Raw genomic sequence first — 15,891 nt, 5'->3', positions numbered from 1 at the left:
CGTGTTGTTAGAAAAGTCAAAAGCTTAAAATTGAAATCAGATTCCAAAACTGGCATTGTTAAAATCTACAACATTTACACACATAAATTTTTCCTTAAGCATTGCATGCTTGGGACGAGAGGGGGGGGGGGCTGAAAATATTTTCCGTCTTGAACACATCACCAAACTTGCACCCATGGGGCATGTTCCAGTTGTTGCCTTGAGATGATTTTTTATAAGTGAGGGATTTTCTCTCTAAAATTGAGAGTTTAAATCAAGTCGTTTTTGCTGAGAAAAAGGCCTAGTAAACAGGGCCATTGAAGGTTCACACTCGAGAGCTGGATTGGATGTCCGTTAGATGGATGGATGGTTCCTGTTGTCCAGGAGGACAAGTTTCTTTTTTGAATTCAGCAAGGTGGCATGGAATGGCCACGGACGATTTTAATATTGGATCCAAATTGGGTGGATCGCGCCCTCACATGTTTTCCAAGCTTTTAAGGAAGGAATAGCTTGTTTGGTATGAACTTTTAACTCGTTCTTCTGAACTATTCTGTTTTTGGCATAGGACTCAAGGTTGTACTTGTATTAAACTAGTCATGTGAATTTTACTGGAACTTTCATATTTTAAGAAATGTTTCCTACTGATATTTTTGGGGGGATTTTTTTTATTCATTTGTTGGGGAATGTGAATTTTTATTTACACTTGTTAATATTTCCATGTTTCGACATATTTATTGTTCAATAAAATGTTTGTTTAATTGTTAAATATGTCTGTATGTCCTTTTTTCCCAAGCAGATCATTCCACAAATTTTCAGTTGGGTTTGCTTGCTTAGAACCTGCTTTTAGTTCTTTGAACTTCGGGGTTTTGATTGGGCTATCAGATTGATTTCCCAACAATATATAGAATAGCAGATGTTCGAGTGTTGCACGAGTTTCAACAATGAAACTCGCGCCACGGCATGATAGTTTGAAAATATGTTTTGGTAATGTTTAAAATGCAGGGAAAGGCTTTATTTTGACAAGGCTGATCTCGATCCGGTCACTTGACTGCTGTCATTTCAGGGGAATGAAGGAACGAAAAAAACGGTCAACAATGAACACTACCTACTGGAGTTTAGATTTAACCCACCGGAGTTAGGATTACCATTTCAAATATGAAAATTTTGCCGAACAGGCAATGGTTTTGTTCAAATGTAGAAACAATTTTTAACCGTCATACCTTGAGGGGGCGACTTTCTAGTAATTAAATAGAATCTCATAACTTCTCAACAAAGGATTGGTCCACTGCTATTTGGTTCAAACGTATGTGTTGTTAGAAAATTGCTCAATGATTCTAAGCTTTATCGTTATAGTTCAGCTGCAGTGGCATTAGATAGATTATCATAATTTATTGTACAATCTATGCAAGAGCTGTACATTTTAATCAAAATGAAAGGCGAATGTTTGCCCTACTTGTAGTTACTGTTTTTGCTTAATTAAAATTGGTTTATGTGAACATAAAATTGGCTCTCTCTTTAACGACTTTCAAGGGACCACAAAAAATCGTCTTTAAATAGAGTGTGTCCTTAAATAGAAATTTCTAAAACTACAGTCAGTGGTGATTGTGCTCCGGTATTTTACCGAATTTCCGGTATTTTCGGATGTATTTCCAGTATTTTGATGTCCCAAAATACTGAATTATGTTTTTTTTTTATGCTTTTATCTCCCTGCCTCCACAGTTTTTTTAAGATTATATAATACTCATCAAATATACCTGCAAGAGCCTTAAGATGGACAAATGTCAAGATAATTGGTATAACACCAGCTCAAAAGTAACTTTGTAACTCATTAAAAATTTAATGAAATGTACACACAATATTTTGACTGGGAACTATTTAATACTATGGCAAAGGTGCACTTAAGTAATAGGGGCGAAAGATTATCCCCCCCCCCCCCCCCGTTCTCGCTTTGAAACTTTCAGGTATTTTTAGTGAACTCACAATCACCCCTGTAACAGTGGAGCATCCTAGACCATGGGAAGTCGTCTTTAAATAGAGGAACTCGTTAAATAGAGTGTCGTTAAACAGAGAGCCAACTGTATTTATTTTTACTCCAGATTTGTCTGCATTTTTTATAACATGTGAACTATTCATGTTTATGCGTTAAAAATAATCTTTTACCTTATTGTTTTCCAGTGGAGTCGAATTCTATTCAAGTCAATCCTAATTTTGACCTGAAAGGCTATGTATCTGCATTCAGGAAGTCTGATGTCGATCCTATGGCATATTTCAAGGTTTGTTGCAAGTTTTGTATTTACTTAATACTTGCATTTTTGACAGGATACTGCATCAATTATGCTTTTACTGTGAATAAGCTTTTGAATCAGTTCTCCTTTTTAAGTCATCAAATTGTTTATACATCTCTCTTTCTATGCATCAGGGCAGTGGCGCAGCTATGGATGGGGTTTTGGGGTTGAAACCCCCTCCCTAAACTACAGCTCATTCCTTTTCCCTTGAAAAATCAAGGGGAAGAAACAGTACAGGCCTCCCTCGTATAACATGGTACTTATACAACACGGTTTCAATATAACATGGTACCAAATTTGCGATTATTATAACACGGTTTTGATATTACAAGGTACAAAACTTGAATTTAATACTTCGTGGTTTTGATATAACATGAATGTTATCTTTAAAAAAGATGAAATTTCATTTTTGTTTAATACATGCTGTTAATGTTTGATAAAACTCTAATAAGTTTTTACTTTGTTTTTTATGAAACTCGGTTTCGATATAACACGGTACGCTTTCCCTTGATTTGCATTATTTCTAAGTCTCGTATAGCACGGTTTCAATATAACAAGAAACATGGTTTCGATACAACATGGTACACATTGACATGATTTTTACTGTGTACATGATCAATTAGCGTAAAAAACGAGTTAAAAAGTTATTTTCAGAAAAGTCTCGTATAACACGGTTTTGATACTACCACGGAACGAATTAACCGTGTTCTACAAGGGACGCTTGTATTTGAACTTTTACGAGTGAGATAGTCCATACTTGCCAACTCTCCTGTTTTTAACGGGAGACTCCCGTTTTTTGCTTCCATCTCCCAATTTCCCATTTTTGCAGTTTTTTCAGTCAATTATCGAAAAGTTTCACTTACTTCTCAGTAGATGGCGCCCCTTGCTAGTTATCTACCAACATCAGGGAATAAGAATTTTTCCAATTGATAACTCATTTAGTACAAATTTATTTTTTGGAAGCTTTCCACTTTGCATGTGCAACAAAGCACATGCTTTGCCGAAAATTGCACCAGATTTCAATCTTTTTGCATCTTGAAAATATTTCAATTATTTTGAAACTTTGAGGTTGTTTTTACATGTGCTACCCTATACCTATTTATTTTATTTTTTATTTTCATGATATAGTGATTTTTTTTTTTTGGATTTTAGATATATCTTACTGCTCATTGATCGGGAAGCAATCACAAATTACTCTAAAAATTCTTAAACATACAAGTAATGTTTGTGATCTCTTTCTAGTATAAGATGGCCTAAATTGATCTTAATAAGAGGATCTTGTTCCTTGAGCACTTCCAGTGCTGCACAAATCATACTTAGAAAAATGTAAACAAGGACGCCCACCACACCAGATTTTTTGTAACGCCCTCCTAATTCTCATCAAAAGATCAAGGCAGTTATTAGCTAGCATTTGACATTCATACTGTCAGAAGAGGAGTTTTTATATGGATCTCACCAACAAGTAATCGTCTTAAATTTAAAATTAAAAAAAAAAAAAAACGACTGAGTCGCAAATGTAGAATCAAGAGGGAAATAAGAAAATCCTTCCAAAAGCCTTATACTATTGAATCAATTACAAGTATTTTATTTGTTAACAAGTAGAAACTGGCAACAGATAAAAATTTTAAATCATTGCTTTTAATTTCCTTGTTGGCCAACAATGAATTCGGTTACCAATTGCTGAAGTAAAGGCTTGGCCGTATTTAAAATCTGCTTTAAAAAAGCGTTGTAATTCAAATTGTATATTCGCAACTCCAGCAAACTATAGGAGGCGCTGCAGTCACTGTCTAACGGCGGATGAAAAAACTAAAACAAACGCACGCTGTAACGTATAAATTGCTTCTAAACTTACGAATTGAGAGAAATTTTTGTTTTCATGCATGATTTTTTGTTCTTTATTCACATGAAAAGATTTTCAAAGTCTTGGTTATTCTGATCCATGTTGAAAGAGATTAGAAATCGAAAAGTATTACGAAAGTAAAAAATTAATGCAGAACACACAGTAAGTTCTTCTGAAGCAGCGATTTTCACGATGTTGAATTCGGAATTCATAAATTTTTGGTTCGCTTTCGAACAGCATTTTCATTTTGTACCGTTTTTTCTATACATTAGTACAATATTATGTCCAGTTTCGTAACATTTCTGGCATTTGTTGACATTTTTGTCACATAGTGCACATACGTGACAGACTGTCAAGAGTAACATTTAACACCAGATAATTTATTTCTATGACTATATGATTGGATATCAAAAGAAATCATCATGCATTTAATTCATTCGTCATGGAAATGATTTAACTGATATGCGAAATCTTATCAAGATAAATTATTCTTTCACACAATTTTAAAACAGATTTTTGGCGAAACTCTTCCACCGATAATGACAGCTTTTGGAGAGCAATAAAGTTAAGTTGGCGCGATATTTTAGCGATAAAAATTCCAAACTATTATTTTTTAATTGTTCAAATTCTTAATGTTCTTTCTGGATTTTTCAATCTGGTTCTGCGATAAATATTTTCAAGAAAATTTATTTGCATACTGTCTATTTCAGTAGGAATACTGTAGTAACAAAGGTTATTTAAATCATTTATGTGGAATTAGGTTAAGGAAAAGTGTCCAGTCAATGTTGTTAAGTTCGTTTTTTTTTTCATCGAATTGAAAAACTGATATTCATTCAAATTCACTCAGAACAAGATAAATAAAATGTGTACTCACAGTTTATATCAGATATTTTTGATGTTACGCTGTTGTGGATGATGATTCCAAATGATGAATTACGCAAATAATAAAAAAAATACACCTAACAAACTGTTTGTTTTGCCCAAAATGAACACATGGAGCGCAATGTTTTAGTTTTTTCGGCAGTTTTGTAAATATCCGCAAGGTAGCGTATTCGAGCTCTGGAGTTGCGAATAGAATGGAAGTTCCAAGCGCATTCTATCAGATGCCAAAAAAAAAACTCTTTATATTTGGTACTAATTTTTTTTTCAATTTTTAAAATCTGCTTTAAAAAAGCATTGTAATTCAAATTGTATATAGAATGGAAGTTCCAAGCGCATTCTATCAGATGCCAAAAAAAAAATACTCTTGATTTTGGTACTAATTTTTTTAACTTTTAAATACGTTTTCACTGCAAAAATCGCTAAAAACCTTTTGTTTTTAGTTAATATCTTCGTTAATTAATGTCATCTAAAGATGTAGCCTAGCTAAGAACACTCTCGATCAAGTCTCCTTTCAAACAATTTTTTTTTTTGAAATCAGTCCATCTGTTTAGGCGCTACAGTGCCACAGACAGATACACAGATACACAGACACATCAAACTTATCCCCCCATCGTTTGTGTAGCGGGGATTAAAAAATGAAATATAATAAAATTAATGTAATGATAACTGAATGGTGCTTGTTTAGCCACTTTCCTTTTTATTTGTTTCAAAGTTGTAGTATTAATACGAATTATTAATTATCTTTAAGCAAGGGATTTAAATGAATAAATTCCAAGCCACAGAAACTGTTTGATTAAATGTATTGAAAAATAATTTGGCATTTTAGTGAAAGGGAAAGAAAGCAAAAATTTTCGATTTTGAAAACTCTTCCCAGAACACTTTTTCTGGCTGCTCCACTGCATCAGGGTTGTGGGTCATCCTCACAAATATGGTACAAATCATGACTGAGACTCAGGGCTGCAAAAAAGCCGGCTTTTTCAAAAAAAAAAAAAGGCCAGGCTGGCCGGCTTTCATTAAAAAAGCCATTCTTTTGGCTTTTATAAATCACTAGCTGTACCAGACACGCGTTGCTACGCCAACAAAAAAATACATCATTATACTGATTTTCATGACAATCAGTTGAACGGGGCAGAAGTTGCTACTCTGCAGTGCCACCTGGTGGCGAGTGGCTTCAATGAGCACCTTCTCCGTGGGAAAATACATATATATAGCGATTTTCATAATAATCGGTCCAGGTATCGAGTGAAGCCGTGACTATACTCAAATTTTGTACTCACGCAGTTTGCGAGATCAATCCATCGCTAAAAATATCAAAGAGAAAAAGTTTTAAATCCCCCCGTTGCATGAAAAGCCATAAAACAATAAAGAAAGAATTTATTTGTTCAAACTCAAGAAAAATGGCTTCTTATCAATGAGATCTTTCACGCGAATTAATTTCTGCAGCCGATCAAAAGAAAGTGATGAACTTTCAAATGGCATCCTTTCTTCCTTCTCTACCTATTTTAAGGAATGGACTTGTTTTCTCAAATCGTTGACAAATGTCATTTGTTTACGGTCGGTCTATTCCTTAATTGTAAATATGAGCATTTTTATGAACAATCCTCCCCCATGCCCTTGTTTCTGTTTTCAGTAGTGTTTTGGTGTCAACTATAAAAAGTTTAAAGATTTTCCGACTAAGTTTTAAACATTAGCTTAGAAGTAAAATGGAATAAATTGAAAAGTTGATAAAAATATGCAAATCATAAGCCAAATTCATTTTGTCTTTCCATGGAAGCTTTTTTTTTTCTGAGTTTTTCACTTTTGAGAAGTAACTTTTCGGGCTTAGGCTTAACCTTGCAATGCATACTTATTTGATATTACAAAAAGTATGAATGATATGTATGCATGTTTCCGTGAGAGTTCAAAATCTGGTAAATTTTGTTCAGTTTTGGTCTCCTTATCTTAAGAAAGACATTAATGTATTGGAAAGGGTTCAAAGGCGGGCTACAAGGCTAATGAACGGACTTTCTCACTTAGACTATGATTCCAGGCTTAGAAGGCTAAAAATGTACAGTCTTGAGCAAAGAAGAGACCGAGGGGACATGATTCAGTTGTTTAAATTTATTAAAACGAAAGATGTTACGGGGCTGAAGTTTAGCACTCAAAACAGGACAAGGGGTCATTGTTTTAAGCTAAAATGTCGAATTAGCCGGAGAATATCTGCATTCACTTACCAAAGCCAGCAGTAAAAGACCGAAATACTTTCAGTGAATCACCAGTAAAAATCGGCATTCTCCAATTTTGTTCCTTCACAGCAACATATCCAATAAATCGCTGCATACGTGTTGATATTTTGTATTGTCCTAATTATTTTCTTGCAATCTTTTCAGGTTTTGAAATTTGTCATCGAAAATGTTGGCTCTTACTTGCTGGAAAAGGACCAAGAAGGTACATTTTTCCCCCAGAAGTTTTTGATTCATAAATTTTTAATCCCTCTTCTGGGCCTGATTAGCATATGGGGGTGCCTTGGGCCAACTGTTTTCCTGAGTTTGCCGTGGCCAAGGACGGATGCAAGGGAGAGGCGATGGGGGCAATCGCCCCCCCCCCCCCCCTTGAGCGATGTTCAGGAACTTTCTTCGGGATATATTTTTAAAATTAAAGTTCTAAAAACTTCAATTTTATATAATCTTCGATGGTGCTAATGGTAAAGGGAGATCTTTCCCGGAATTCCTCCGGAACCGAAGTCTTGAAAACGCAATCGTAGCCAATCTCTTTTTACTCTTGGGGACCGAACCGAAACTTTCTACAGGATTGTTTTCAAAATTGAAGTTCCAAAACCTCAGTTTAGACCTTAGATGATATTAAGAGATAGGTTCAAGGGCTTACCCTGGATATTTTTCAGAAGAAATACAACGAGTATTTTGAAAAAAAACACAATTATAGGACAATTTTGACGTTGTAAAGAAAAGCGATTACAGTCCTCCGAAAGTTTTTAGAAATTAAAATTTCAAAGAGTAAAAATCGCCCCCTCCTTGAACATTTTCTGGATCCTCCCTTGGCCGTAGCAAACATTATGAACACAAAAAGTCACATGGAACTAGAGATGCCAACTTCAGAGATAGTATAGGGCTCAACTACTATCTCAAAATGGTTTGGTGGGGTGCAGAGCACTTTGCATTTTAATTAAGCAGAAGAAAAGGGAGCAAATGAAGGGGAAAATTTTATCCCCCCTCCCCCCAAAATAATCGACTAGAAAAGGTTCAGTCATGTGGAGGCACCTAAAAGCCAGGGGTCCTAGGCCACGTCCTATTTGGTAATCAGGCCCTGAAATTTTCCAATAATAATCTTCTGTCATTGTAGTAGTCTTGCATCTTGTTCAAGTTAATTCAGTTTAATGGAATGAAACATAAAATGACTCATTGCAGCATTCCAAGGAAGGTTCCTGGCGGAATTGATTCGGCTGGACCCGGCCCTCTTCGACATGTTCCAGAAGAAAATGGTAATGTTAGAATTATTTACTTGAATAATCTCAGTACTTGTCTTTTTATCTAACAGTAACCACTCATGTTGCAGTGCAGTCAGTTCTTCTCAGGGTTCGAAAATATTACGATATTTTCAAAAATATTGAAAACGTACCAAAATATCCGATAAGATATTTTCAAAAATATTGAAAATATATGTATGGGATATTTTGGTACGTATCCGATGTTGTCAATCATCACATTGTCTTCAAAATAGTAAATGCATCCTCAAATCACTCTTTATTTTTTTTAAATTAAGGTTTCTTTCATTAGATAGATTTCTTTCATTAATTTTTCTTTGGTTAGCCAAGATTCATTTTCTTTCGTAGAAGTTTGGTAAGCCCTCATTTGGAGTATGCTGTTCAGCTTTGGTCTCCTTATCTTAAGAAAGACATTAATGTATTGGAAAGGGTTCAAAGGCGGGCTACAAGGCTAATAAATGGACTTTCTCACTTAGACTATGATTCCAGGCTTAGAAGGCTAAAAATGTACAGTCTTGAGCAAAGAAGAGACCGAGGGGACATGATTCAGTTGTTTAAATTTAGCAAAATGAAAGATGTAAATGGATTAAATTGTTGCGCGGAAAGCAGGACGACGGGTCATTGTTTTTAAGCTATTTAAATCTCAGACTAACTTGAAAATTAGGAAAAACTACTACTTTAGCAGGGTAGTGGAACCTTGGAACAGCTTACCGGAAGAGGTGGTCATGAGCAAGGGGGGTGGATAGTTTTAAGAGGGCCATTGATCTTCACTGGGGATTGTAAATGGACTAGGACCAGCCTAGCTGGGCCCAGAGCCTGTTGCTTGTCGTCACTTTTGTATTTGTATTATTTATATCTAATTTCATTTTACATTTTTGCCAATTTCAATGAAGTTAATTTAGCATAGCTGTTTATGATATGAGCATTTATGATAGCTGTTTTACTCATTTTTTTTTCTGATTTACACAGAAATAAAAAAAAAAAATTTGCATTAGTTGGTGGTGCACAGTCATAAGACATTTTCTTTTTTTCTGATCTAGGTTTAATATTTAATTATGCACTTTTAATATGATTTAAAATCGTTACATTACTAGTAATAAAAATAAAAAAGAAATATTATATTGCTTTACTGTATTAATACATCTTAAAAATATAGTGCATAACTTTTTTGATTATTTTCAATAATAAAGGAACAATTACTTTGATTAATATAATTTTTGCATTGAAAATACCGTAGCTGAAAAAATAAATATAGAAAACTAGCTGCGTTGCCCGGCTTTGCCTGGTCTACCTTGAAAAGAAAACCATTGCATCAAGTACATTCAATAACCAGGATTAAATGAAAGAAAAAAAAAAGCATCATGCAAAATTTTCTCGCCAAACAATGACGACAGATACTAAAATACTTTTAAGAAATTAAAATAAAATAATAAAGATGGATTTAAAAGGCATAACCATGAAAACTTAAAATAAGTTTAAGAATTGAAAATGAGAAAGATGGAAATAAACAATGGATAAAAAAAAAACGTTACTGTGGAAACGCAAAATAAAATGATCAAAAACTTGAATAGAGAACAGATTTTTGAGCTTCATTTAATTAGCTTTTAACTTTTTTTCTATTGGAGATACAGGGTTAAACTTTCGACCTTTGGTCGATTTAGATCTGGAGTAAAAATAGCAGATCTTTCCAATGCTATCAAAAAGAAAACTGTGGGACAATTCCTTCACTTTTTATTGATGGATTTAATGAAGAAAGTTGTGCCTAAATTTCGGTTGTCTAAAAAAATGCGAGCTAAAAACGTAAATAACTCCCGCCACAATTAAGTAAGAGGGTTGGAACAAATTACGTAGAACGCGGAAAATTCTTCCCTTTCCAACGATATATGATATTACTATTTGAGAGTAATTTTTCACCCCCATATTCGGGAATTTATGTGAAAATTGGGCCGAAATTGAAATAAAGAAAAGAACTATTCATCGAATTGTTTTCGAACTGGTCTGCAAACCTTCTCAGGACTTAAAGGAACAAACTGTGAAAATTTCAGCAAAATCGGCCGGGTAGTTCTCGAGTTTTGCGAGTTCAAACACACAGACGCTTTTTGGAAACTTCATTTTATACTATGTAAAGATATCAAAATACCATGATATTTTCAATTTTCAAAATAAATATGGGATATATATCGTGATACATATCATGATAAAAATTGATTCATATGTGTCGGCGAACTCTCATTCTACTAATGTTAGCATTTAGCTCAGCAAGATCTGAACATGTCTTAGTGCTCTACTCTGAAATGTAGTACTTGAATATGAATAAATAAATTTTTCAAGTGCTTGAAAACGTTGAAAAACATCAAAAGTGTCTGTAGTGCTTGATTTTTGTGATTTATTTAGAAAAGTTTCATTAAAAAACGCATCAAAAGTTATTTTGGTGCCGGTGTTATTTGAATACTACGAAAATTAGATTTTTTTAATAGAAAATCCAACTATTTTGAGCTTTTTTTTTTTAATCCAGTGTTAAATTCAGTCTATTGGGAGAATTGACTCATTAATTCTTCCACTAACTGAATTTTCAAAATTAATAACTAATTTTACAAAAATCTTTTTTAGAAATTTGCCAACATCAAGCATTTGCTTCGCCGAAAATTGCAGTCAGTGTTTGAGATTTCAATCCTTTTGCATCTTGTAAACTTTTCAATTTTGTTTTGAAATTAGAAGCTATTTTAGCATAATCTACCTTAAATCTGCTTATATTTCGGTAGTTAATTAATTTATTAAGTAATTGACCACAGCAATTGGTACCCATATATTACTGATTGTGCTACATTAGTCTTGGATTTTTATATATTACTTTTTTATTGTTATTTTTATGAGAACTGGTAGAAAATCAAAACTTAGTTTGACTGTGGTAGAAAAGATCATGGTATCCACTAGTCCTTGAAAAGCTCATTTTATCCTTGAAAAGTCCTTAAATCCTCCCCCCCCCCCCTTTGTATGCAGATACATAACTAGAAATCTTTGCAACTATTTTGCAACTGTAGGGAAATTTTGTGCTAATGACTCTTTTAATTAGTTTGACTATTTTTTATTATTACAGTAGAGTTTTGAAAATTCGAGTCTCGAAACTTCGAGCTTTTCTCTACATAGTATAAAATGAAGTCTCCAAAAAGCGTCTGTGTATTTGAACGCGCAAAACTCGAGAACTACCCGGCCGATTTTGCTGAAATTTTCACAGTTTGTTCCTTTAAGTCCTGAGAAGGTTTACAGACCAGTTCGAAAACAACTCGATGAATAGTTCTTTTTTTATTCCAATTTAGGTCCAATTTTCACATAAATTCCCGAATATGGGGGTGAAAAATTACTCTCAAATAGTAATATCATATATCGTTGGAAAGGGAAGAATTTTCCGCGTTCTACGTAATTTGTTCCAACCCTCTTACTTAATTGTGGCGGGAGTTATTTACGTTTTTAGCTCGCATTTTTTTAGACAACCGAAATTTAGGCACAACTTTCTTCATTAAATCCATCAATAAAAAGTGAAGGAGTTGTCCCACAGTTTTCTCTTTGACAGCATTGGAAAGAGCTGTTTTTTTTACTCCAGATCTAACTCGACCTTAGGTCGAAAGTTTAACCTTCTATCTCCATTTGAAAAAAAATTTACAAGCGAATTAAATGAAGTTCAAAAATCTGTTCTCTATTCAAGTTTTTAACCATTTTATTTTACGTTTCCACGGTAACGCTTTTTGAATTCATTGCTTATTTCCATCTTTCTCATTTTCATTTCTTAATCTTATTTTATTTTGTGTTTCCATGGTTACGCATTTTAAATCCATCTTTCTCATTTTATTTTAATTTCTTAAAAGTATTTTAGTATCTGTCGTCATTGTTTGGCGAGAAAATTTTGCATGATGGTTTTTTTTTCTTTCATTTAATCCTGGTTATTGAAGATACTTCACTTGACAGAATGGTTTTTTTTTTCAATGTAGACCGAGCAAAGCCGGGCAATGCAGCTAGTAAGTTATATTTTTTAGTAGCTAAAAATTTTATTTCCATTAAAATCTGAAAATATAAATATTTTGCAGCTGTAAAACTTATTGATTACGTTCAATAAATAATACAGATATAATGAGAGGTTGATTATGATGTTTTGGTTGTTTTGCACATATAAATGCGAAATGTGTATGGATGCAGAGAAAAAATTACTTTAAAATTCGTTTAAAAGCAATTAAAAGAAAATTTATAGTGAAGTTTGGAGTGATAGTTTTTTTTCATGAAGACAATTCGTACTTTTTCTTATGCAAGGAAGTAAAAGGTGCCCTTCCTTATGTCTGCCAAGTTGTGTAAGTTTCAAATCTGCAAAATTTTTTCTAGATAATCCGAGGAGAAGTGAGCCCCAATTACCTCGGATTTTTGAGACTCCACTGTCTTTTAATTTTAATTGAGTTATTAATGTTTTATTTAGTTGGCAGATCATTTGAATAGATCTTTTCACATTGTTTGATGACTTTTTTTTTTATTATTTGTGTTCAAGCTTTGTAACTTTAAGTTTAACTGTAGGTGGCGCAGTTGGGAAACTGATGTATGAGGCCCCTAGTTTCAAAACCGGATACTTGTAGGAGCGGACAAACGCTCAACTTGTAAAAAGTCCGGTTTTGAAACTAAGGCAGACCTTTCCGCCCCATTTCAAGGGGGAAAGAAGCGGTTTTTGAACCTAATATTGAGCAGGCAAATAGGCCTTATGATTCTCTACAAGATTAACAAAAAAAAAAAAGAAAATTGAATTTTTTGCAAGTATCCGGTTTTGAAACTAGGGGCCTCATATATATTGCATGTCTGTTGATTTTCTTGCCTGTTATTTTGTTTCTTCTGAGTTTTTGTGCTTAGTTTATTTAGCCTTGTTTGAACTTTATCTCTTGACTCTTGAAATCTTGAATTGATATAATTAACTTTAGTTTCATTAGTATTATTTACAAAAGTTTTAGCTGCTTTTAATGTTTTAAGTAAAATAAAGGATGTTTTTATGAACTTTTTTTGAGTTGTGGACTGAATTGCAAATTATCGGGAAAGAGCACATGTAGTTACGATACAATTTGAGAGTTTTTTTTCTTTTAAGAACTTAATTTTATTTGGTGTATTATTATTATTATTGAATGAAATTTTTTGTCTTGTTTTGGTTAAAAGATAGAATAAAAGCAATGGGGTTGTTTCCTTCAGTCAATAGTACTTCTAGTCACTGAAATTGATAGAATAAGCAAAAAATAATAATAACATGGACCCAGAAAATTCTTTCATTTTCCCAACAGTTATTTTGTAATTAATTTTTTAAAACGTCCGATTTCGAAAACAAGGTGTGATCTTGATGACGTCACAAAAGATGCTCTTTGGCGCATTTTTCTATCGCGTTTCCACTTTATGATAATCAAGAAGCGAATTACAATTCTGCAATGCTAAGCACAAAAGTGGTATCTGCACTTTTCGTTAAAATGAGTTACTGTCACCAGGTGCTTCTTTGTCACATATTTGACCCAAATACAATGTTTTACGGTCATTTGTTGATGGAAAATATTTTTAAAGAAATTCTGAAAAAGTTTCGTCTGAATCAAATACATTGAAGCACATAACTTTAAACGAGGATTTCTCGTTTCGAACTCGGCTGTAGATACCACTTTTGCGCTTGGCACGGCAAAATTGCTCTCTACGCTTGCTATCAACCCTATCGTTGCCAATACACTAGAGGTCGTAGAGGTCAGTCATTCCTTTTGTTTCTGTGATTCCGAAAAAATGGCAGTCACTCGGCTGACTAGATTGCTATCCGGACAAATGACAAACTCAAAAGTTATGACTAGCCGCATTCAGTGTGCCCAATTAGGCTGGTCTAAGTCCAATTATCAATCCCAAATTACTAATAAAATTCTTCTTAAAACTGGAGCGGAATACCAAAAAACCACCAGCCTGAAATTTGGCGATGAGGTCTGAATTCCACCACACAAAAATGTATTTTATTCATCAATTTTTTTTAGCTTGGGTAAATAAATGCTATCATTTTTAGAGAATCAAAAGTTGTATTATTGAAACAATTTAGTGAATAATTATAATTTAAAAAGAAAAAAAAACTTTATTAGTGTAAACTAACAGATTACAATGGGGTTGTATCCTTCAGTCAAAGGTAGTACTTTTTTGTCACTGAAATTGATAGAATAAGCAAAAAAAAAACATGGACCCAGAAAATACTTTCATTTTCCCAACAGTTATTTTTTAATTTTTTTAACTGTCCAATCTTTCAAACAAGACGTGGTCTTGATGACGTCACAAATGATGCATTTTGGCGCATCTTTCTACCGTGTTTCCACGTTATGATAATCAAGAAGCGAATTGAAATTGCGCTCTACGCTTGCTATCAACCCTATCGTTGCCAATACACGTGAGTAAAGACACAAATTAAATATTTTGCTCTGTGATTGGCAACACGGAATGGCATTTCATCATTTGTGATGTCATCGGCAAGAAATGTAAACAATGAAAGCGCAACGATTTAAGTAATTTTTTAAAAATATTAAACTTAAACAAATTATTTAAAAAATGGTTAGATCCTATGTTTTTAAGCATGCTCTTTCAGAAAAAAAAATACTTTTAAAATTTTGGAAACGACCTCATTGCATGTGCAACTTTGACCAAATGTGATGGGAATGAATTAAATAAATATTAGGGTTCGTACGCTCCGTCAAAACTCCTCAAATACTCCTTCATTTCAGAAATTTTTCCGAAGGGCCCTTCAGACTCCTTCATTTTGGTTTTGACTCCTTCAAAACTCCTTCTTTTTTATTTTAAGACTACATAATCTTCCTCTATGACAGTAACATAAAATACTTCGATCGATGACTTAACTTCGTCACAAGAGCGAAGGTATAAGGGCGAATTTAATGTAGTAATTTCATGTATTTATTTTTTTCATAAAGATGTGATTAACAAATTGATCATAGAAGTCATAAAAGTTTAAGGTGAAAATATTGTTATATGACAAAGACATTTCAAATGTGAAATAAAACATGCTTAAATGGTGCTTGGTTATTTTTCCAAGTTTTATGGTTATATTGTTTTTTCTCCAGCACACTTTGAGCAACATAAGTCAGGTTCTCTAATCATTATTTAACTATTCAAAAATACATAAGATGTACTACATTAAGTGATTGTGTTTAAAAAAACAATTGTTTAGTAAATTGCAGTTATGATATTGTAAAAAGGGCAATGCGTTGAAGGGTAGACAGGTTCATGAAATTGTGACAAGGGGAAGCGAGAGGGTGACAATAAGTGACACCATACAGTTATTATATCAATATGATTATAAAAAATATGACATGTGACAAGAGGAGGAGTAAGGTGACTAAAAGGGGTGTGACTAAAGGGGAAGGGGGTCAAACATGTTG

General features: G+C 33.4%; 1 protein-coding gene across 1 annotated transcript in view; it reads left to right on the top strand.

Moving 5' to 3' along the window:
- Positions 1–2,154: 2,154 nt before the first annotated feature.
- LOC129232843 (leucine-rich PPR motif-containing protein, mitochondrial-like) overlaps positions 2,155–15,891 on the top strand; it is a gene marked incomplete at its 5' end in the record, with an annotated part of 80,443 nt that continues 66,706 nt past the window's right edge. Inside the window, 3 exon segments of the mRNA XM_054866942.1 lie at positions 2,155–2,252; positions 7,356–7,413; positions 8,391–8,464. Coding sequence (XP_054722917.1) covers positions 2,155–2,252; positions 7,356–7,413; positions 8,391–8,464 — 230 coding nt within the window.

Source organism: Uloborus diversus, unplaced genomic scaffold (genome assembly GCF_026930045.1).
Source record: "Uloborus diversus isolate 005 unplaced genomic scaffold, Udiv.v.3.1 scaffold_14, whole genome shotgun sequence".
Taxonomy (NCBI): Eukaryota; Metazoa; Arthropoda; class Arachnida; order Araneae; family Uloboridae; genus Uloborus; species Uloborus diversus.
This window is presented reverse-complemented; position numbering and strand designations above follow the sequence as displayed.